We start from the raw sequence: 21320 nt of genomic DNA on the forward strand, positions 1-21320 counted from the left end.
CCCTCCCGGCCCCACCTGCGAGTGCAGGAGGTTAAGGCGCTCAGTAGCCTCCAGCAGCTCCTGTTCCGCCAGGCGTCGGCTGCGTTCGCCCTGCTCCAGCGCGGCGCGCAGCTCTTCCAGCTCTGCGGCCAGCAGCGCGGCCCGCCGCTCCAGGGCCTGGGCCTGCTCCCGGAGCTCGGCCACCAGCCGCTGTTCCTCGTCCCGCCCGGCCTGCTCCTCCTTGAGCTGGGCCTGCAGGAGCCGTGTGGCTGCCTGCGCCTCCATGGCCTGGCGGGTGGCATGGCCCAGCTGCAGCTCCAGGTCGTTGAGGTCACCTTCCATTTTCTTCTTGAGCCGCAGTGCCTCGTTGCGGGCCCGAGTCTCCGCATCTAGGGAGGCCTGCAGGGACTCCACTGCCCGCTGGTGGTTGCGCCTGTGGGGAGGAGGGAGGAGAGTGGGGGTTGTGGCCTAGGAGAAAGGGGTGGGCACAGGCACTAGACCTGCTTTTACGCCAAGGAATGCTGTAGACGTGAATCCATTGTGGGAATAAGCGACTTGTCCTTCCCTGATCTCTAGCCCCTTGGGACTGCCTGTCACCCTCAGAACAAGTTCACGGACAAGAGAGGCTCCACAGCAGACAGACATGGCTGAACCCTGGCTCTTGCCTGCACTGTATAACCCTGAACACGTCCTTTAGCCTCCAAAGTTGGTCTCTAGACTGGGGCCAATAGTCCTGACCTTGAGAGAGGCCCAGGGGAGGGGCAAACGAGGTGCCTGTGCACACAGAGGGGCCCAGCCCACACTGCCTGCCTGATTTTCTCCTGCCCTCCGTGGGGACAGGAGGGGTGTTAGCCTCAAGAGGAGTGGATCCTGGGATGGCAGAGGACAGGGTTGGCTCTGGCCGCCCTACCTCAAGTTAGTGCACTCTTCATCCTTCTCGGCCACTTTCCGGTCCACCTCAGCCTTGACCTGGGAGAGTTCCAGCTGGATCCTCAGAGTCTTGGTCTCCTCCAGCTCCAGGGCTCCCTGGAGCATGGGCATGGGGGCTGTGAGCGTGCATTGCAGGAGAGGGGAGGCCAGGGAAGCAGCAGGTCAGTGCCCGCCCTGCCCCTGTGACCAGTCCCTGACCTCAGCCTCCTCCAGTGCGGCCTGAAGCTCACTCTTCTCCCCTTCCAGAGCCTTTTTGGCTTTCTCCAGCTCCTGGATGCTCTTCCCGCTGAGGCTGACCTGGTCTGTGAGGTCACTGATTTCCTCTGCAGAATGAACAGGGCACCTTATTCACCCCTGATCCCAGGTGGCCAGAGGAGGGCACCCTCAGTGACCCCACAGCAGATCATACCCTGCAGGTTCTTATTCTCCCGCTTGAGCGTCTCCAGAGCCTCGAGCGCCTCCTCGTGGCTGTGGCGCAGCCGGAAGAGCTCAGTGCCCAGGCCACGGGCCTCCCTCTGGGCAGCCTCCAGCTCACGCTGTGTCTCCTCCTCCTGCCGCCTCCGTTCCTCCAGCGCCCGCTCCAAGTGCCGCTGCTTCTTGTCCAGTGCTGCAGCCGCCGAGGTGGCCCGCTCCAGCTCCAGGGTCACGTCCTCTGACTCTGTCTGCAGTCGTAGCTTGGCCTTCTCCAGTGATGAGCACTTGGCATGAGCAGCCTCCACTCCCTCCTCTGCCTCCTGCAGCCGCAAGGCCAGCTTCTTTCTAGGCCAAGGGAGTGGATAGTATGGACCGCATAGTCAAGGGAATCTGGCAGTAAGATCCCCGTATTCCCCCCTCACCCCCTGAAAGCTCAGAGGCTCAGGCATCACCCCTACATGGTGATGGCCAGGCTGCTAAGGCTCACTTGGCCTCCTCCAGCTCCTCCGTCCTCTGGATGGCGTCTGCCTCATACTTGCTCCGCCACTGGGCCACCTCAGCATTGGCTTTGGACAGCAGCCGCTGTAGCTCAGCCTGGGCCTCTGCCTCCTCCTCGTGCTGCTCCCGCAAGAGGTCACAATCATGCCGCAAAGCCTGCACAGCATGGGCCAGCGCACTCTTGGCCTGCAAGGACCTCAGTGACCTCAGTATTGGGCCGGGCTGGTGGCCCCAGGGCCCACCCTGCCCACTCTGTGGGAGCAGGTGGCCGGCCCACCTTGCTCTCCTCTTCCAGCTGCCTCCGCAGTTCTTCCAGGCTCTGGGTGGCCGAGGCCTTCCCCCGGCTTAGCTGGCTAATCAGAGACTCCTTCTCCTCTAGCAGGCGGCTCAGCTCCCCTGCGGGGCCGAGGGTGAGTGGCAGGTCAGGCGGGTGAGGGGCAGCGCCAAGGCCCCAGGGTGGCCCAGCCAAGCCCCCAGCCTCACCACTCTCAGTCTGCAGCCGCCCACGCTGATTGCTCGCATCTGCTAGCTGCCGCTGCAGCTCTTCCACCTTGATCTTGGCCTCACTCAGCTGATCCTCATAGGTCCGGCACAGCTTCTCGGCACTGGCCTGGGATCCAGGGTCAGGAGTCAGAACAAGTTTGTGAATCACAAGGCAGTGTCTGGAGCTGCCAATCAGGGCCAGGACCCCTGGACTGGTAACTAGAAGGCTAGACATGGGTCCGGGAATCAAAGGGAAAGCAGAGCCCCAAGTTCAGGGTCAGAGATTCTACTGCTGGACCTTGGCTTTAAAAGATGGGTGTCTGGGGGAACCTGGGTGGCTCAGTCGGTTAAGCGTCCGACTTCGGCTCAGGTCATGATCTTGCGGTCTGTGAATTCAAGCCCTGCATCGAGCTCTGTGCTGACAGCTCAGAGCCTGGAGCCTGTTTCGGATTCTGTGTCTCCCTCTCTCTCTGGCCCTCCCCCGTTCATGCTCTGTCTCTGTCTCAAAAATAAACGTTAAAAAAAAATTTTTTTTTTTTTAAAGATGGGTGTCAGAAGTGAGAGGGCCAGGATGAGGTTAGGACACTAGAGTCTGAAGTCAGTTGCAGACAGTGCTCACAAGTCAGCTGTCAGGATTAGGTGGTACAAAGGTCAGGGGTCAAGGCTGGGTGCTGGGATTTGAGACAGGACCAGTCAGGACAGAGGTCAAGGACTGAGAGGTTAGAATTAGATGCTGGGTCAAAAATGACCTGGAATCAGGGCCCAGAGTTAGGAATCAGGGTTTGAGGTCAGGACCAGTGTGGGGTTGGGGGTGGATGACTGATAAATAGGTCAGGGGTCAGGATCAGGTACAGGGTCAGGGGTAGGGTCAGTGCTGGAGTCAGGATCAGTTTAGAGTCTAGATGGGTACGGGATCAGAGCTCAGTCAGAATGCTAGACTCAGGAAGAGGCAGACACCTTGCCACGGGCCAGAGTCTCAACATTGGCGCCCAGATCATCCACCTCCATGCGGAGCTCGCTTTTTTCCTTTTCTAGCTTCTGCCGCACCCGCTGCAGACTGTCCACTTGCTCGCCCAGTTCAGCCGCGCTCTCAGCCTGCTTGCGTCGCAGGGCAGCCACCGTGGCCTCGTGCCGCAGTGCCGCCTCCTCCAGCTCCCGCCGCAACCGGCCCAGCTCGGCCTCGCGCTTGCGGCAGCCCTCACGCTGCCCTGCGGACGCCCCGCCTGCCTCCTCCAGCCGCTCGCTCAGCTCCTCCAGCTCCCGGGCTGCCTCGGCTCGCTGCTTCTCCACGCGGGCCCGGGCTGCCCGCTCCGCTTCCAGCTCCTCTTCCAGCTCCTCCGCCCGAGCCTGGGGACAGGCAGACGGCAGCAGTCACCTCTGCGTGCCTCTGGCCCTGGCCCTTCCCGCACTCTGTCCACCCCGTGCCCCACACACCTGCAGTTCCTTGATCTTCTTCTGTAGCTGTGCCCCAAGGAGCTGCTCGTCCTCCACCCGCAGGGTCAGCTGACTCAACTCAGAGTCCTTCCTGGAGGTGGAGGGGGCCGTGCAAGTGAGCCAGCGCAAGTCCTCACTTCCATCAACCTGCCTGGAGTCCCTTGGTCCTCCAGTCTCCTTCCTCCCCACCTGAGGCACCAAGCCCTCAGCGACCTCATCCCTGTGTTCCCTCTCAAACCACCCCCCACCAGAGCCTGGCTGGGACCACTGGCGGCAAGGAAGGCAGGACACGACCACCTGCACCTGAGTGACTCCCATCTCAACCCTACACATTCAACGCCTGCAGTGAAGCAGAACTGACTGGAGGGTCCAGAGGGAGAACCGGGGTACAGGCTCAGGAGGCCGCCTGCCGGTCTGCCATGACCCAGCCCACGCCTACTTCTTGAGCTTCTCCTCCAGCTCCTGCTTGTCCTGGGCAGCATCCGTCACCGACTCCTGCGTCAGCTTCAGGTCACCCTCGAGCTTGCGCTTTGCGCGCTCCGTGTCCATGCGCAGCTTCTTCTCTTGCTCCAGGGAGCACTCCAGCTATGGCGCAGGAGGGGTAGGCATGATCAGCCCCCAGGCGTGAGCCACCGGCCCCGCTGTCCCAGCGCCACCACACAGGCCCCTGCTGTGACCAGGACTCACATCTTCCACTTGCTGCTCCAGCCGGAGCTTGGCCTTGGCCAGTGCGCTCACGCGGTCCTCCTCCGCCTGTAGGTCACCCAGGGCCTGCTGGTGGGCCTCCTGCAACGCTTTCTTTTCCTTGGTCAGCCGGGCCACCGACTCGTCCAGTGCCGCCATCTCCTCTGTCAGGTTCTTCACCTGTGCCAGGGCCAGGGTCACCGTGAGGATGCCCCTCCCACACTCTGGTGCAAGGAGCCACCATGCCAGGTCACAGCAACCGCCCCTTCCAACTAGGGGGGACTTGGGCAAGTCGTTTCACTCTGAGCCTCAATTAGTAGTAGATGCCAGCTACTTTCGGTATAATGGGTGTTCCAGACAGTCCTGGTTTCCCCTGTGAGCACCTGAGTGAACCCCCTCTTTCCCTCCTATATAATGAGTCAGTATTCCCGGCCCTGTGAACCACGTGGGGTTGTGCTAGGGGGTCAGGGGCAGAAGGGATCCAGAGGCACCCAGGGGATGCAGAGCCGGGAAAGGGGCTTCCTGCCCTCACGGGCCTTACCAGCCAGGATGGATGACAAAATACTGGCATTTGCTGAGCACCTGCTGTGCGCTAAGCCCTGTGCTGAGTGCAAGCAAAAGGTGGTCACACACTGAATCCTCAACCTAATGAGGGAAGTGCTGCTATTAACCCCACCTGACAGGAGGAAATGGGAGCCCACAGAGAGGGGCCACCCAGCAGGGGCGTCACAGAGCCCGCAGGGGGAGCAGCAACTGCCTGGCCCCACGGCCAGCCCCCTGGCTCGGAGCCTTTCCCCCCACGCGGCCCAGACCATACCTTGTTCTCCGTGGCTTGCTTCTCCTTCTCGGCCTTGGCCAGTGTCAGCTCCAGGTCGTCGATGTCCTTCTTGAGCTCTGTGCACTCATCCTCCAGCTTGCGCCGGCGGGCGGCCAGGTCAGCATTCACCTCCTCCTCATCTTCCAGCCGCTCACTCAGCTCCTTCACCTTTGCCTCGAGCTGTACCTTGGACTTGATCAGCAAGTGGCAGCGCTCCTCAGCATCTGCCAAGTTTTCCTGCTCCTGGAGAGGGACATGGGGAATGGGACAGAGCCATGGCCAGGCAAACCAGCCGAGGGACACGAGGCCAGGCCCCGGAAAAAAAGTGCCATGCAAACGTGTGACACCCACGCTCAGCTGGGGACCAAGGAATGCCTATAACCTGCTCTTGGCCCCAAAGGGGCTCAGGTGTGCTGGGCTGGGGGCTCAGGAAAAGGGATGGGCAGGGGTAGAAGCAGCACCATCAAGAGGGGAACGTCAGACAGGCTGGGGCAACCCAGAGTGAGAAGCCCAAACAAGGGCTCTCAGAGAGCTCTGGGCTACGGCCTTCCAAGGGGACAGGCAGCTGTGCCATGATTGGCTTGGGTATTCTCTCCCGCCTCACCATTTCCTCACCCCTGCTTGCCCACTAGCAGGTGAGTTCTGTGACCACAGGCCTGACTTCCCACCAACGTGTCCCCAGATCGACCGTGGGGCCTGGCACACAGGTGATACTCATAGTGTTTGCTGAAGGAAGGAATGACTCAGTGGACTTGGGAAGTTTCCAGACCCTTGATCCCTGCCCTCTGGCTATTACTGTTATGTGCCACCTGGGTTTCCATGGCCCTTAACCAGAGAAGGGAGCATGGGTCTGTGTCAGGGACAGGAATGAAGGAGGGCCAAGGAGATGGGGCTCCACTGCAGCTTTAGCAGGAGGCCAAGGTAGCATGGGGCGGGAGCATCAGGACACGGGGACAGACTGACTCTGATGGGGGACGTGAGCCCACAGTCTCTCATCTCATGGCATGTTTGGGAGTCAGAAGAAAGATCCAGATCCTGAGCGCCTGTATGGCGCACCACGTCCACCCTGACCAGGGGTCTGGCTGTGTTTCCTCAAAGCAGCCTGGGGTTTTCTGGAGTGCCAGGGGCATAGGTCACCAATGGAAACCCTCCATCTCCCTTCCCCTCCCCTACTCACTGCCTGGAGCTGCAGGGCCAGGTCATTCTTCTCCTGGGTGACACTGACATGTGTCTCCTCCAGCTCCTGGCGCTTGGCCTCCGCAGTAGCCAGTGCCCCTCGCAGCCCCCGAAGCTCTGCCCGAAGGGCCGCCAGCTCTTCCTCGGCCTGCGCTGAGCGCAGCAATGGCTTCATCTTGAAAAAGAGCTTCATCCATGACCAATTCTTGACGGCATTGAAGGCGCGGATATTCCACTGGATGGTGAACAGGGCATCCCTGGGGAGGGGAGACACGGGTGGCCAGGAGGCTCAGTACTGTCCCTCCACGGTAACAGCCCCGATGTTCCTGGGCACCTGCCCTGGGCTGGGCTCTGCACACGGTGAACGCTTCAGCATGTGATCTCAAGTGGATCTAATGCCTCTGCTTTATTGTGAGGTGGAGAGAGAAGCCCAAGATCAAATGGGTCTGCCTCCAAGGTAAGGGCTCAGAAGCCCTAAATAAATGTCCTGGTGGCCCTTGCAGTGTCCTGAAGAAACCAGGAATGTACCCTGATATACTCAGAGCTCTGGGATCACATGCCTGGGCTCACACCCCAGCTTCCCCACCACTAGCCATCTGACTGGTTCTCAGACTCAGAGGGCCACTCTGCTGATGAAGTATAATCACAGTGCCCGCCTCCTGAGGACTGTTTGGCACTTTAAGCAAGATCATGCAAATAAAGCCTCTTGCCTGGGGCCTGGCACTTAAGAGTCTCGGGAAACACTGGTTGTCATTATTACCACTCTGAGTGGCCTGGAGTGAAGAGAAAGGTGATCTTATCCTGATTTTTGAGGTAAGGAAATGGAAACTTGCAGTTGAGGGGGACAAGACAGGACCTGCTCCTTCAGAGACACCTAACCAGCCTCAGGGATAGTCTGACCCACATGAGAGACAATATCACAGGGTTGGAGAGCCTGGTGGTCCCGGCAGCCAGGATACCGTGGTCACACCCCTACCCCTGTCTGCTGCTCCCTCCCCACACACACCTGCCTCCAAGCAGGCGCTGATACTCAAGGCGCATGAGGCGGCCCCGGCTCCGTGCCTGTAGCAGCGTCAGAACCTTGGCCAGACGCTGGTCACGAAGCTCTTCCAGGATGCCTAGAAGTCCAGCCTTGAAGAACACCTGGGGTGGGGGAGGATGCACCAGGTGTAACCCCCAGCCACCTGCATGTGTCCTGTCCAGTGTGACTGCCCACCCCCGGGTCAGCCCTAAGTCCGATGTGCCCCAACCTTGGTGTGGCCAAACTGGTACTGGGTGTGGTCAATGTCCAATGAGCCCAGGAGCTTTTCTGTGGCCTTCCTGCTGTCCACGAAGGTGTCATCTGGGATAGCACTGGGGTTCAGGATGCGGTACCTGGGAGAGCAGGGGAGGGCTGCTGAGGAGAGGGCTGGGCAGGGGAGCAAGGGCATATTCGAAGGCCTCCCAGATGCCACAGCAGAGGCTCCAATGGGGGAGCATGGTGACACTGGGGATTGAGCACAGTCTGCTTACAAACCTTGGGTTGCATTTAAATGCATTCATTAATTAAGTTCTTTAAGAGATTGTAGTATTGGGTGCCTGGGTGGCTCAGTCGGTTGAGCATCTGACTCTCGATTTTGGCTCAGGTCATGAACTCATGGTTCCTGGGTTCGAGCACCAGGTCAGGCCCTCCACTGATAGTGCGGAGCCTGCTTGGGATCCTTTCTCTCTTTCTCTCTCTGCCCCTCCCCTGCTTGCACTCTCTCTCAATAAATAAACTTAAAAAAGGGAGAGATTGTAGTATTTACAACAGGCACGCAACACTTTTATAATTTTTTAACTTACAATTTTTTGTAATTCATCTTATTTTTTTAGAAGGCAAAAAATATAAAGAAGGTGATATGGTATGGTGTATCAAAGCCGAAAGAACATTTGAGAGAGAGAATTCTAAACAAGAGCAAGGGTACCCAGCACATCCACTTCTGTGGGTCCAGGTGGCTGTGGCCATAGCATTAAGGTCACAGAAACGTGAAAGACCCCTCACCAGGGGCTGATAAACAAAGCACGGTTCACTAGACTCTGGGATACTATAGCCAGAACAAAAGGAATGATGCTGCACGTCGTTAATACATCTGTCCAAACTCACAGGACGTACACTGCCATGAGCAAACCCTAACGTAAACTATGGACTTTGGGTGATTCTCCTGTCCCCAGCCACTGTAACAAATGTCCCACTCTGGTGAGGGATGCTGATCATGGAGGAGGCTGGGGGGGTGGGGGGTGGGGGTGGGGGGGAGCAAAGGCATATGGGAAATCTCTTTGTACCTTCCCCTCCATTTTGCTGTGAACCTAAAACTGCTCTTTAAAGAAGTCTTAATTAAAAGAAAAAAAAGGGGGATGGTGCAGACTTATGTCTGCTGATAAGGAGAATCTCTCTTACATGAAAAAACAAACTCACAAAACAAGGGTGGGCGGGGAGGAAGGAGGGAGAGCGAGCGAGCATGCACATGCGTGGAAGCACGCCAATTATATTTGTGCCAACATGCGTACGTCAGAGTGCATGACTACAGGTACTTCAGGGGAGGGGGGCTATGGACATGTGTAGCTGATAAAATCAAACATATAAAGGGAAGGGGGGAGGAGCTAACAGCACTGACTGGCGTTACGCAAAGTCTAGTCTATAGGGCCCCTCACTCAACTCCCAAATCCATATCCAGCTCCTGCCTGCCCCACTTCGACTTCTCTTCTCGAACCTCTGCTGAAGACATTTCAAACCTAACTTGGTCAAAGTGGAACTCAATCCACCATCCCTCCCCACTCCATAATATGGAAAAGCCCCATCTTGGTATCTCAGCACATCTACTCCCCAGTTGCTCAGGCCCCAAACCTGGGATCACCCTTGTCTTTTGCTTATTCCCTATCCAATCCATTAACATGGCCTACTGGCTACACCTCAAATACCCGAAGCCTGATGGCTACTCCCCTAGCCCACCCCTGTCTCAGTTACCACCATCTCCCATCGGGGTGCCAGCCCAGTCTCCATGTTCAGTGTTTGGAATCTCAGTCCTTGGAACCTTGATCCCTTTGGCTCTAAGTGTGTGCCTTTCCCATTCCCTCAGGCTGCTGCCTACACCCGGGGGAGGGCAAGGGGGAAGGTGGCTGTATAGGAGCAGGAAAGGGGTTGGTGGGAAGCCAGGGCTGGGCAGGCAGACACCCACCGCTGCCGGAAGTCAGCATAGAGCAGCCTGTTGGGGAATCCTTGGCGACAGATCCGGATCCCCTCCAGAACCCCATTGCAGCGAAGCTGGTGTAACACTAAGAAGGCATCCATGACCCCTGGTTGTGGTGGAGGTTAAAGGGAAAGCTTTGAAGTCAATGGACACACCTTCATGCCCCAGAGAAAGACCAACAGCCCACATAGGGGCTTTCTTTGAGACCACGCAGGCCCTGAGGAGAGGGAAGACCCAGCTTCTAAGTCTGCCTTGTCCCCTCCCTCCAATGTCCTCACCCCACCAACCCAGCCCTGGGGTGACTACCTGGGGTCTTGTTCTCGTTGGGGACAATGCAACGGACAAAGTGGGGCTGTGTGGCCCGTAGGTTGGTCATCAGCTTGTTGAGGTTCTCCTGGGGGTGAGGAGAGGGGAGAAAGCACAAGAGGGGCAAGAAGCAGAATTGGAAACCATAGTGGATCAGCCTGCTGAGGACTGGTGAGCCAGGCGTCTAAGCATGCCTCTGCACATCTGTCCTTCCGCTGTTCCTTGGGACCCTCTTCCCTCTTCTGTTTGACTGGGGCCCTGTCAGTCGCCTAAGTCTTCACTCCCCCATCCAATCACCATGCCTCCCACAGGCCCCGTGGCTCCCACCCCATCCCCCCCAAACCCTGCCCAGGCAGCGTGCGGACGGGAAGCAGCACAGACTTGCTGTGATGTTCACAAGAGAGGAGTTAAACATCACTGCAAGTCTTAACAGCCGCCCGCCCAGGGTGCAGGGGACAGAGCAGGGACCAGGGACGGGGCTGGAGACTGGCAGGTGAGGGCCTGCGTGGGGCCCCGACTGGGCCTCACCTTGTGCAGCTGGGACACCGTCTGGAAAGATGCTGCCTTCTTACGCTTCTCTTTCACCCCAGACTTGGGGGGCTCGGCTAGGAGAGACATGGGACCAGTCACTCCGGGGACGTCACTCTGTGAGTGCCCTATAGAATGGTGACCTTGTCCCTCTGTACTCACTGGAGCAGGACCCTGCATAGTTCTCATAGAGGGTGGCTAAGAGCTTGTTCTGTGACTTTTGGAAGATAGGGACCACCGTCTCATTCAGCGGATCTTTGTTTTTCTCCAGCCAGCCCACGATGCTGTAAGGCACCTGGCAGAGACCAGACAGGTGCTGAGCAAGGTTGGGGAACCAGGAGAAGGGAAGAAGGGGGTCAAGGGTTGGGATTCCAACAGGCACCTACCACGCCCGCATAGTGGACCACCTCAAAGTGGGCCTGGTATTTGCGCTTCTTGTCAGGCCGTGGCTGCTGGAAATTGGGTGACTTTCCTGCATGGTTATCATAGAGCTTGGCCCGGAAGCTGGCGTCTGAGGCCTTGGGGAACATGCACTCCTCCTCCAGGATGGACAGGATGCCCAGTGGCTGGGGACAGGGAACAAGTTTGAAGGGCCATCATCAAGCCAGCCCATCCTGGCTGGGCCAGATCCCATATCCCGGAACCCCTCCTTCTGGAAGCCTTCCCAGACCCCCAACTTCAGCCATTGCTGGGAGGGACAGAAACCAGATGGGTACCCAGGAGTCCTGTCTTCCAAAAGAGAAGTTTGTTTCTTGGCTTTGAACTCCCTTCGCATGATTTGCAGCTCTGGGTCGTCCTCTTTGCTCACAGGTGCACAAACTCAAACTGAAATCTCTGTACCCACCCACCTCCTGATGTCTGTGGTCTGTCTGTCTGTCTGTCTGTCTCTCTCTCTCTCATACACACACACACAATAAAAGGGGGAAAAAAGGCAGTTGAGTTCAAATTTTGGCTTCCTCACTTACTAGCAGGGAGGCCCTTAGACCTCAATTTCCTAACCTACTAAGTGTTGAAATGAATACTTTCAGTGCTGATCTCACAGCAAAAACTGTTGACCACCCAACTATGCAAAAGCAGGACACAGAAATGCATAAAAATCGCCTGCTGCATGAACTCTTGTGGCTTCTTCAGCAATGTTCAATGTTCAAAATACATTTTCAGAGAAAAAGATGGGATATGAGTCTGAGTCTATAAAAGAAAATGCACGTCCAGGATAAAGGATTTGGAGGCAACTTAACCAAAGTGCCAAGACACAGGCTGTAGTAGGGTTAGGGGGCAAATTTTTTTTTTTTCCCTTTACTCCTGAGTTTTCATATTTTCTTTGATTTTTCTTTCTTGCAGTCTTTGTACAACAGGGAAATAGATACAATCAATCAAATAAATTAGCAGACATACTCTCCCCTGCCTACCCCCAGGCAGGTCCGGTGAGATTGTGGCTGCAGTAGGCCCTCGTGAACTGCAAAATTGTGTGTGCCCATGACAGGCTGTTGGCCACAGTGCTGGGTGCACACTCACGTACCCACCAACACACATTCACACAACCTCCAACAAACCTATTCACACCCATGCACGCGCTGCCATTCACACACACGAAGAGAGACACAGAGCCACACTCACATACGCAAGCTCACATCGATGCACCACTGCACACATACATGAGTGCTTGCACACGCTCGCTCACAAGCCGGCCCACGCTCATTCTTGCTCACTCGCCACACCCCCATCCCCCTCCCCTTGCAGTGGCCTTGCCCTAGGCCCCACCTTCTCAATGAGGTCAATGCAGGGTTGCAGGTCCAGGCCGAAGTCGATGAAGACCCAGTCGATGCCCTCCCGTTTGTACTCCTCCTGCTCCAGCACGAACATGTGCTGGTTGAAGAACTGCTGGAGCTTCTCATTGGTGAAGTTGATGCACAGCTGCTCAAAGCTGTTGAACTATAGAGGGAGGTGCCAGGCTCATCAGATACACACGGGGAGACCCATGGAGGAACGGGGATGTGCGCGACTTCACCGCCACCTCCAGGCAGAGTCCCGGGGCTCTGGCCCCCACCCACCCATGGTCCTCTGCCTTGGAGAGAACAGAGCCCAGGGGTGTGGGCCCGCTCTCACCTCAAAGATCTCAAAACCAGCGATGTCCAGGACCCCAATGAAGAACTGACGGGGCAGCTTGGTGTCCAGGGTCTGGTTGATCCGTGACACCAGCCACCGGAACAGCCGGTCATAGGTGGCCTTGGCCAGAGCCCCCACGGCAAACACCACCTGGAGGTGTGGAGAGGCTGGGCTGGGACCTGGCAAGGAGGGTACCCTGCTCCACTGTCTCCAGGTGAGCCCTGGCCTGCAAACAGCTCACCTGCTCCACACTCTGGCCCTTGGTCACGTACTCGTTCCCCACACGCACTCGGGGGTGCAGAAGGCCTTTAAGGAGGTCCCCACTGCTGACCCCCATCAGGTAGGCAGCCTTGTCAGCACCTGGCAGGGCACACAGCAGGGGGGCGGTGAAGGAGGAGGAGGGCAAGAATATGGGCACCTGGGGGTGCTACTGGCCTCTGCCTGGAGTTAGAAGAGGCAGGCAGGGAGAGGTTGAGTTCAGGGCAGGCAAACTGTATGGCTCAGAAGGGTGAGGGTCCGGGATTGAGAAATCAGGGGTTACAATCAAGGCCAGGTAAGACTTAAGTCAAAGGCTGTGGACAAGGGTTAAGGTTAACGGTCACGGACAGGACACTAGAATCAGGGTCAAGATGATGACCAGGTCAGGCCAGGGTCAGGCCCCCTCACTTTCAGTGCCGTCAGCCTCAGCCTGTTCCTCCCGCTGCTTCTGCTTGAACTTCATGTTGCCAAAGTGCAGGAGGGCCCCCACGATCTTATAGCAGGCACACTTCTCATCCACGCTGAAGCCCAGGATGTCCATGGCATGCTGTGGCACGGGACAGAAGGATCAGAGAAGTCTGGGCTTCTCTAGGGGCCAGCTGAGCTAAGGGCACTGGAATTGCTCCCTGACTTCCCCCCAGCCTCACACATCCGCACACTGCAGGCGCCCCGACCTGCCTCTCTCCCACCAGAAACCTACATCAGTGGCCATGAGCTCCTCGCCGTCATTCATGTTGTCCACAGTGATGACACCCTGGCTGCAGAAGTGGTAGTCATAGGGGTTCATCGACAGAAGCAGCATATCTGGGAGACATGCGGAGAAGCACGGTGGGTTTGGCTGCATTCACCCAGTGCTTCTCCTTCCCTCCCATCCCAGCATGGAAGGTTCTGGGGGCCACCCAGGCAGGGGACTCTAGGGCCCTCCCAGGACTTCTGTGTAGCTGAGTTTCTCACCCCCTCCCCCAGGCCTGTGGCTTTTCTTTCTTTATGGTTCTCTGAGGAATGAGCCCAGTCACTATGCAGGGTGCCAGGGCACAGGGAAAACCACACTGTGTCCTTGAGGGGCTTGTAAGAGTGCATAGCTGGGCCTAGACAGAGCCACTGCTTCCCCCTTGGTGCTGGATGGGGCCTCTCCAGTCTCAGGACAGAATGAGGGACAACCTTGCCAGGGCCATGACACTAGGGGCCTATTCTCCAGTACAAGGAGAGAGCTCAGCAGTAACTAGGAGTCCCAGCTAAGGAGTGGAGGGGCAGTCCCACCCAGCCCCATGGGCTCTGACTCCCCTTTCATCCACCCCTGGCCCTCACCCTGCAGCTCTGGCTTCTTCCCCGAGAGGATCTGGTAGTAGACATGGTAACCACGCTCACCAGGCAGCTGGAAGATCACTCGCGACTTCTCCAGGAGATCTGGGGAAAAGAGGGGCACTAGCCTACCTTCTCCCTGTACCTCCCCAGAGTGGGTCACCCCAATAGAGCTGAGGGGGTGGGGGAAGTTGTCTCAGGGGTGTGTAGAGAGCCACTGTATCCACACACATGCCAACACGTACTGAAAAGTGTCTCTCACGCAGGTGTCACAGGGTGGGGATGTGTGTGTGTGTCTGCAGGTCTGCGTGTCTATGGGCAGGGGTCTTCATATGTCCTTCTTTCATCTATGCTTTCATCCCTTCATCCACAGACCACACTGCTTCCCTCCAGAGCAGAGCTAGCATGTCAGTGTGTGCATGAAGCGGAGTTTCCATGTGTTTGCAAAGGAATGAGTCAAGGAGTGAATTACAACATTCTCTGGTCATCACATGTCTGTGCTTATCCATCGGGATCTGGTGATGCATCCCAAGGTGGGGAATGGTCAGTGTAGGGGCCTCTCTGTGCATGCAGCCTGGGCCCTGGTGTCTGTGCAGTGGGGCTGGGCCAGGTGGGATGGACAAAAAGTGGGAGGGCAGGCTTCCAGGGAGGATGGGGTGGTGTGGGGGGTGGTCACAGGCCTGCCCTTTTGGAGGCCAGAGAAAGAACTGAGGTGGGGTAAGGATCCAAACACAAGGAGCCTGACTGGCCCAACAAGGATTCGGGTCTCCATCCTAAGGTAACAGGGGGCACCTGGGTGGCAGTTAAGTGTCCGACTCTTGATTTTGGCTCAGGTCATGATCTCACGGTTCGTGAGTTTGAGCCCCACATTGGGCTCTGTGTTGGCGGCAGAACCTGCTTGGGATTCTCTTTCTCTCCCTCTCTCTCTACTCCTCCCCTGCTCCCATTCCCTCTCTTTCTCTCTCCCTCCCTCTCTCAAGATAAATAAATAGTTTAAAAAATAAAAAATAAAGATCAGGTAATGGGATCTACAAAAGGTTTTTAAACAGAAATATAATGTGGTCAAATTCGTATCTGAGAAAATATCACTCTGGCTGGGAAGATCAAGCAGAGGAATGGAGGCTCAGAGACCATAGTGGATGGAATGTTGCAGGGGAGAGTAAGGTGGTAGGGGCTGGGCGGTGGCCAGGGGATGGAGAGAAGTGCCTGGAACAGGTGGTAGCCCCAAAGATTTGAGGATGGATGCTCAGAGCAGAAAGGCCCAAGCCTCTGTTCCCCACCCTTCCCTCGACTCACAGCTGTCAATATCTGCAGATGCCAGCTTCCCAGAGGGACCAAAGTGAATGCGGATGAATTTGCCCTGTGGGCAGAGGAGCAGCGTCAGTCAGGGCCCTTTACCTCCCTGCTGCCCATCCCCACCCACCTCTCCCACCATGGCCACTCACAAAGCGGGATGAGTTGTCATTCCGCAGGGTCTTGGCGTTGCCAAAAGCCTCCATGGCAGGATTGGCCTCGATGATTTGATCCTCGAGGGTGCCCTGGTGACAACAGGATGACGGGTCTGTCAGTCCTGGTGCTACCAACTGGGAGACCAGGGTACCTGATGGTCCTGCGTATCAGCGAATCCTGGACCACCTCTGGTGGGGAAAGGGAAGGGGCCTCCCAGGGCTCATTATTATTGCCTGCCCCCACTAGCACTGGCCCCACACTTACCCCAGTCTTTGTGGCCGGAAATTGCTGGAGAGAGAAGGAAGATGCCATTAGAAACTATGAGGTCTCACCAAGCTAGGGGAGGGTGGCAGTGGTTAGCAGGACAGACTGTTAGACACCCAAACATGTAGCCCCCAACCCCACTCCCCATGCCCAACCCTGTCAGCACTGTTAGAAGGAGAAATGCTAGAAAGTGGGAGCAAGCCTGGCCCTAATCAGGCACCTGAGGCAAGGGGCTATGTCTCAGGGTCTCCTACTGGCAGCCCTTCCCCTCCTCCAGCTGTCTCTGGCCTCTTCCATGTGCCTCCCCCTCCCATATCTCCCATATCCGGTGGCCCCTCCCCCTAAACCCTGGAGCTTCCTGACTAAAGTCTACTCCTCTTCAGACCCCTCCTCAGGAAGGTGTCCCTGATGCTCTGAGGCTAGAAGAGCCCTCTTTCTGATCGAATCGACCCTTTTTACCCCTCACCTCCCACTGTGAGAGCCCTTCTTTACACTTCTCCATTGTACTGTGATGGGCTGCACCTTGACTGTACAGCTGATAGACAAAAGAGCCCTGTCAGGCGCATATTATTAGCCTTAATTTGCAAATGAGGAAACTAAGAGCAGGGAAATGATCTCCAGGCCACATGGTGAGGGGCAGAGCAGGAACTGAGCCCAGGCATCCTGCCTCCCATGACACCACAGACACCATATGTCTCATCTAGGGGGACTTGCTGAATGGAGGAGGTTTCCCTCTCTTACTCTTCTAGCCTCATCCTTGTCTCTCCTCTGTTCCTTTTCCTTCCCTTCCCCACCCTGGCTCCCTACAGCCTGGGAAGAAAGGGAGAGAAAGGAAGGAATGGATTCTAGAGTTACAGGTGCCAGGCCACCAGGGGACTTTGGTTATTCGCTCACCTTCAGGGAGCCCAAGACTTAAAAATCCCCCCAGAGACACTGTTAGAGGGATGGAGGCAGGAGAGAAATGGCAAGAGCCCCTCCCACTGAGCTCCACCCCACACACTCAGGTCCAGGCCTTTTGAACAGGGCTCTCTACAGCAGATGTGGTCAAATTTGGGGCCAAGGGGACGGGGGCTAAGGCTTTGAAGTTCCAGCATCCATAGACCCTGTAAGCCAGCCTTTCTTTCTACCTGTCTTGCTTGACACCCCACATACGCTCCACCATGCAGGGCTCCTTCCTGCCCCGCTCTTCTTAGCTGCACCCCTGCCAGCTCTGGCCCTCTCCCTGCCCTCCATTCCTGTTACTGGACCAAGCCCCAACTTTCTGCAGCATCCTCAGAGACACTGTGGGGGTTCAAAAATGGGGTAGGGAAGAGAGGGAGCAAAAAGCACCAAAAAGTCAACAGCAAAAACAAAACAACTACCACAACAACAAAAAACAAAACTGCAAGGGAAAAAAAAGAAAGAAAAAACCACACAAGAAAATCAAATGGAAGAAAAAGAAAAAATAAAAACAACTTTAAATGGAAAAAAAGAAAAGAAAAAGAAGAAAGAAAAATGCCCCAGAATAAAGCAAGGCTTAACAGGACCAGGAGTGGGGGCTGTGTAGAAGGTGGCTTAGGGCTTCTGGAAAGAAAAGACGTCCATTTTGGGGTGGAGGGACACACATAGAGCTCTGAACAGCTGCTCTTGGGGGCTAGGAATGGATGTAATACTTGGAGAACAAAAACAAAACAAAACATTAGTCCCCCACTGTTTCAGAAATTTCAAAAATCCATACAGAAATCACAGGGTGAGAAATTGCCCCCTAACCCTGGGTGTTAGGAATGCCAAATGCTTTTGGCTCTAGTTAAACTCCATATAAGCCTGCTTTTTGATTGACAGCAGGTAACGATGTCTTTGCTGCACAAAAACCAAGAAAAAAAATCACTTCATAGTAAAAGTCTGTTTGGTAAACTTTTTCAAGATATGAAGGTCATGATGGAAAAGGAAATTATATAAAGCATTTAGGAATAGCTGTGGTCCCACCCCTGTGTGTTACAGATAGGAACGCTGAGGCAGGCCCAGAATTGGGTCACACGATGTGGAAGGGCAGTCACAGCCTTTCTCTTGGTCAAGCCTTGCTCAGGCCAGAGTCCGCCACCAGGGTGGGAGGCTCAGGCAGGGCTAGAGGCTCTGGGGAATCAACTTTTTTAAAAGGAATTAAAAAAAAAAAAAAAAAGAAGAAGAAGAAGAAGAAGAAGAGAAAGAAAAGAAAAACAGTGAGAAGCAGTGGGGAGCAGAGCCCGCATGGGCGAGTCTTACGGCCTTCTTGCCCGGCCCATCTCCCAGGGCAGCGACGATGGCAAAGTACTGAATGACCCTCTTGGTGTTAACCGTCTTACCGGCCCCCGACTCTCCGCTTAGATGATACAAACATGAGTCACCAAAGCCCATCTGGTCACCCTAATTCCTCCCATCCCCCAACACCCCACCCCTCAAGCAAGGCTACTCTGTCTCCCCCGGCACCCAGCTCCCAACTCAGGACCCCAACCCAACACTCTCCAGAAGAGATCAACCCTCAGAGGTGCTGGGTTGTGTAAAAGCAAGCCAGCATAGAACATCCCTGTGAGATGAGACACATATGATGATGTCACTGTCTACTGAGCACTAATTTCATGCCAGATACCAGGCCAAGTGCTTTACCTATATTGGCTCATTTAAGCCTTAGAAACCCTGTAAAGCAAGCACTACTATCACCCCCATTTTAGGGGTAAGGAAATGGGACTCAGGGAAGTCACATAAATGTCCCTGGTGTGTGCCAGACACATACATTAACTCACTAACTCCTTAAAGCTCTGTATGATAAGTAAGTAGGATTGTTCTGCCTTTGTTGATGAGACTCGGGCCCAAGGGTACCAGCAGAAAGGGGATATGTAAGAACTTGAACCCAGGTCCTTCTGGTTTTAAAGGTCTTGCTTTTAACCACCAGGCTGCACACACACACACACACACACACACTCATACACAATGTCCATATTGGCTTGGCTGGACATGAACTTGGACACTTTCCCAGGGGGGGCAAATGAAACATCAAAATAAGATTCAGAAATAAGGAGACTGTAAGAAAGAAAGGGAAAGTAATCTCCTCCCTCTCCTTGAGCCAGAATCATAATTCCCCAAAGATTAAGGTGGGAGAAGATTCCAGGCCCTGGGGAGAGGGAGTATCAGGGCTGGTGATCACTCTGGTGTTTGGGTATCCCTTCCCTGTCCACCACCCCATAATGCATCTGCCCAGAATAGGGGCAGAGAAAATGCTCTAATTTAGCTTCAGAAGGATACCAGATCCAGGTGGTAAAAGCCCTACCCTAAGCACTTTGGACTTGGGAAATGATTTTAGTTCCACTCCCCTCCTTCCAGGTGGCCAGCATTTCCCACCACACCCCCAGAGCCCCACACTCACGTGATCAGCATGGACTGGTTCTCTCGGTCTGGAGGAAAGGGGAAGAGATAGGTAAGTTAGCCAAGGTGAGAAACCAGAAACCAGGAGTAGAACACTTTGGGTATCTGTGGCACTGGGGCAACCCCTCCACCACCCAGGGCCAGAAATGGGAAGGACGAGGTGGGATCATCCAGACAGTGGTAGGCTCCCACTTCGAGAGACAGAATGCTACGCTAGAGTGTCCAGCAGCATCAAAAGGAAAGCAGTGCAAGTGGAGGGAAAGGGGTCCTTTACAGAGGCCTCCCTGGAGCAGGGGTGGAGGTCTTAGGTGAGGGAGAGGAGTCAAGGCGGCTCTTACTGCGCAGCATGTCATTGTAGGCATTATCTGCCACTGCATATATGTGGGGTGGGGCCTCCGAGCGGCGCTTTCCCTTGTAAGCAGCCACCACGGAGGCCGTGTAGACCGGGAGCCATTTGTAGGGGTTGATGGTGACACAGAAGAGGCCCGAGTATGTCTGAGGAGAGATTATAAAATGGGTTATTGAAGGCCAAGTTCCCATCCTCAATCCCCAGCCCTCATGAAACCGTGACCCTTGCAGTATTCCCCAAGGAATCACTTAAAGTGCCCTGCCATACGCTCTGTGGCTGTCCTACCCGCCCCAGCCCTTACTCCGGCCCGCAGCCCGTAGCCCCACCTCCACATTGCCAAGCCCAAGCGTCTAGCTGCAGCTCCGCCCCTACACTCTGGTAGCCGAACCTCCTCTAGCCCCGCCCCAGCCCGGGGCCCCGCCTTCACAGCGACAAGACCTCACGCTGTCCCACCTCTAGCCCTGCTCCTTGCTCCTCCCCTCCCCCCCACTCCCCACCGCGCAGTAGCGCTTCCCCTAGCCCCGCCCCTGCCTCTTTGGCCCCACCCCCACCGAACCCAGCCTGGCCCGTGGCTCACATAGATCATCCAGCGAGCATAACGCTGGCGCAGGTTGTGTAGCACCGCTGCCTCGTTGAGGTGCGTCATCATGGCCATGTCCTCCAGCAAGTCGAAGCGAGGCGGGTTCATGGGCTGCAGCTCTGCTTCGCGCACTAGCAGCATCTGTCCGGGAGACCGTATCATAGGAGACCTTAACGTGGGGTGAGGTGGTAGGCGGGCAGCAGTTGACTGACCTCTGACCTCAGTCTCTTGTGCCGGTGCCCTCCCAGACCCCTTTTTTCATCCAGTGCGCCTGCGAGCTGCACCCGAGGGGGCAGAGGAGATAATCCCGGAAGAGGGGAGCCAAACCTTCTGGTCTTTGGTCTCCACATTGACTCTGCCCCCAGTTGCCTCCGACTTGATCTCGGCCTCCACGTAGGCATCCTGTTCATCAGGTACCCAGACCCTCTTCCTCCCTGGTTGGGGGAGAGGAGTGGGGCTTTGAGAAAGGCTGAGGCACATCGAACTGGGGTTCCCAAGCCTTGTCCGTAAACCTCTGCCCCTCCCATGAGCCCCTCTGTCAGGATGCAGGAGTACACAAAGATCCTTCCAGACCCAGGATCCTGGAAGGGCAAAGCTGGGAGGGTCCGTAGGGACCTTGTCAGAGGATTCCCTGACTGAGGTAATAGGTCCTCACCACCCTGGATTACATACTTGGGTTCAGATTCCTGCTTTTGCCATATCTACCCTGCAAGCTTGGGGAAAACTCTCATTCCCTCTGGGCCTGTTCCCTCAAAGGCAAAATGTTACGGGCATCTCCTGAGGTCCCATATGGAGAAGGCCTCAAAATCAGGCACATAATTCTCAGGGGAGCTCTGCCTCTCCCATTTCGCTGAAGACCCAAACTCACTTCTCCTAATTCTGTGGCTTGTGTTCCTTCTTGCCTGGTCAGCTGGTCCCACAACTTCAGGGAGCCCATATCTCATGGTGGTTAAAGGCATGGACTCAGCAGACCACCAGGTTCTGTTTCCTGTCCTGCCACTACTAGCCAAGTGCCTTACTCAGGACCAGCTACATAACTCTCAGTCCCCAGTATTACAATGCAGCACCCCTGTTAAAATATCATTAAACACTGGGGCCCCTGGGTGGCTCAGTCGGTTAAGCATCCAACTTTGGCTCAGGTCATGATCTCACTGTTCCATGGGCTCAAAACCCTGC

The 21320-nt window shown here is 55.9% G+C and overlaps 1 protein-coding gene across 4 annotated transcripts in view; it reads right to left on the reverse strand.

Moving 5' to 3' along the window:
* The window catches only part of MYH7B (myosin heavy chain 7B), a 42722-nt gene that overhangs the window by 1735 nt on the left and 19667 nt on the right, over positions 1-21320 (reverse strand). For 2 of the 4 annotated variants that reach the window (XM_003983604.6, XM_045053711.1), the window contains exons 4-37: positions 20472-20578; positions 20142-20285; positions 19554-19710; positions 19217-19244; positions 18079-18175; positions 15838-15861; positions 15570-15662; positions 15421-15484; positions 14131-14229; positions 13523-13626; positions 13231-13369; positions 12806-12924; positions 12565-12714; positions 12220-12390; positions 10845-11024; positions 10621-10753; positions 10459-10535; positions 9931-10018; positions 9613-9730; positions 7666-7789; positions 7422-7558; positions 6417-6672; positions 5240-5482; positions 4426-4602; positions 4178-4323; positions 3739-3829; positions 3262-3651; positions 2305-2431; positions 2099-2217; positions 1811-2007; positions 1319-1668; positions 1108-1232; positions 890-1005; positions 16-412 (exon numbers count right to left, since the gene is read on the reverse strand). In XM_003983604.6, coding sequence (XP_003983653.4) covers positions 16-412; positions 890-1005; positions 1108-1232; positions 1319-1668; positions 1811-2007; positions 2099-2217; positions 2305-2431; positions 3262-3651; positions 3739-3829; positions 4178-4323; positions 4426-4602; positions 5240-5482; positions 6417-6672; positions 7422-7558; positions 7666-7789; positions 9613-9730; positions 9931-10018; positions 10459-10535; positions 10621-10753; positions 10845-11024; positions 12220-12390; positions 12565-12714; positions 12806-12924; positions 13231-13369; positions 13523-13626; positions 14131-14229; positions 15421-15484; positions 15570-15662; positions 15838-15861; positions 18079-18175; positions 19217-19244; positions 19554-19710; positions 20142-20285; positions 20472-20578 — 5087 coding nt within the window. Of the gene's footprint in view, positions 1-15; positions 413-889; positions 1006-1107; positions 1233-1318; positions 1669-1810; positions 2008-2098; positions 2218-2304; positions 2432-3261; positions 3652-3738; positions 3830-4177; positions 4324-4425; positions 4603-5239; positions 5483-6416; positions 6673-7421; positions 7559-7665; positions 7790-9612; positions 9731-9930; positions 10019-10458; positions 10536-10620; positions 10754-10844; positions 11025-12219; positions 12391-12564; positions 12715-12805; positions 12925-13230; positions 13370-13522; positions 13627-14130; positions 14230-15420; positions 15485-15569; positions 15663-15837; positions 15862-18078; positions 18176-19216; positions 19245-19553; positions 19711-20141; positions 20286-20471; positions 20579-21320 lie in introns of those variants that run through there. The other 2 variants (XM_006929822.5, XM_019826614.3) reach the window with 2 other exon arrangements.

The sequence above is a fragment of the Felis catus genome, chromosome A3 (assembly GCF_018350175.1).
Source record: "Felis catus isolate Fca126 chromosome A3, F.catus_Fca126_mat1.0, whole genome shotgun sequence".
Classification (NCBI taxonomy): domain Eukaryota; kingdom Metazoa; phylum Chordata; class Mammalia; order Carnivora; family Felidae; genus Felis; species Felis catus.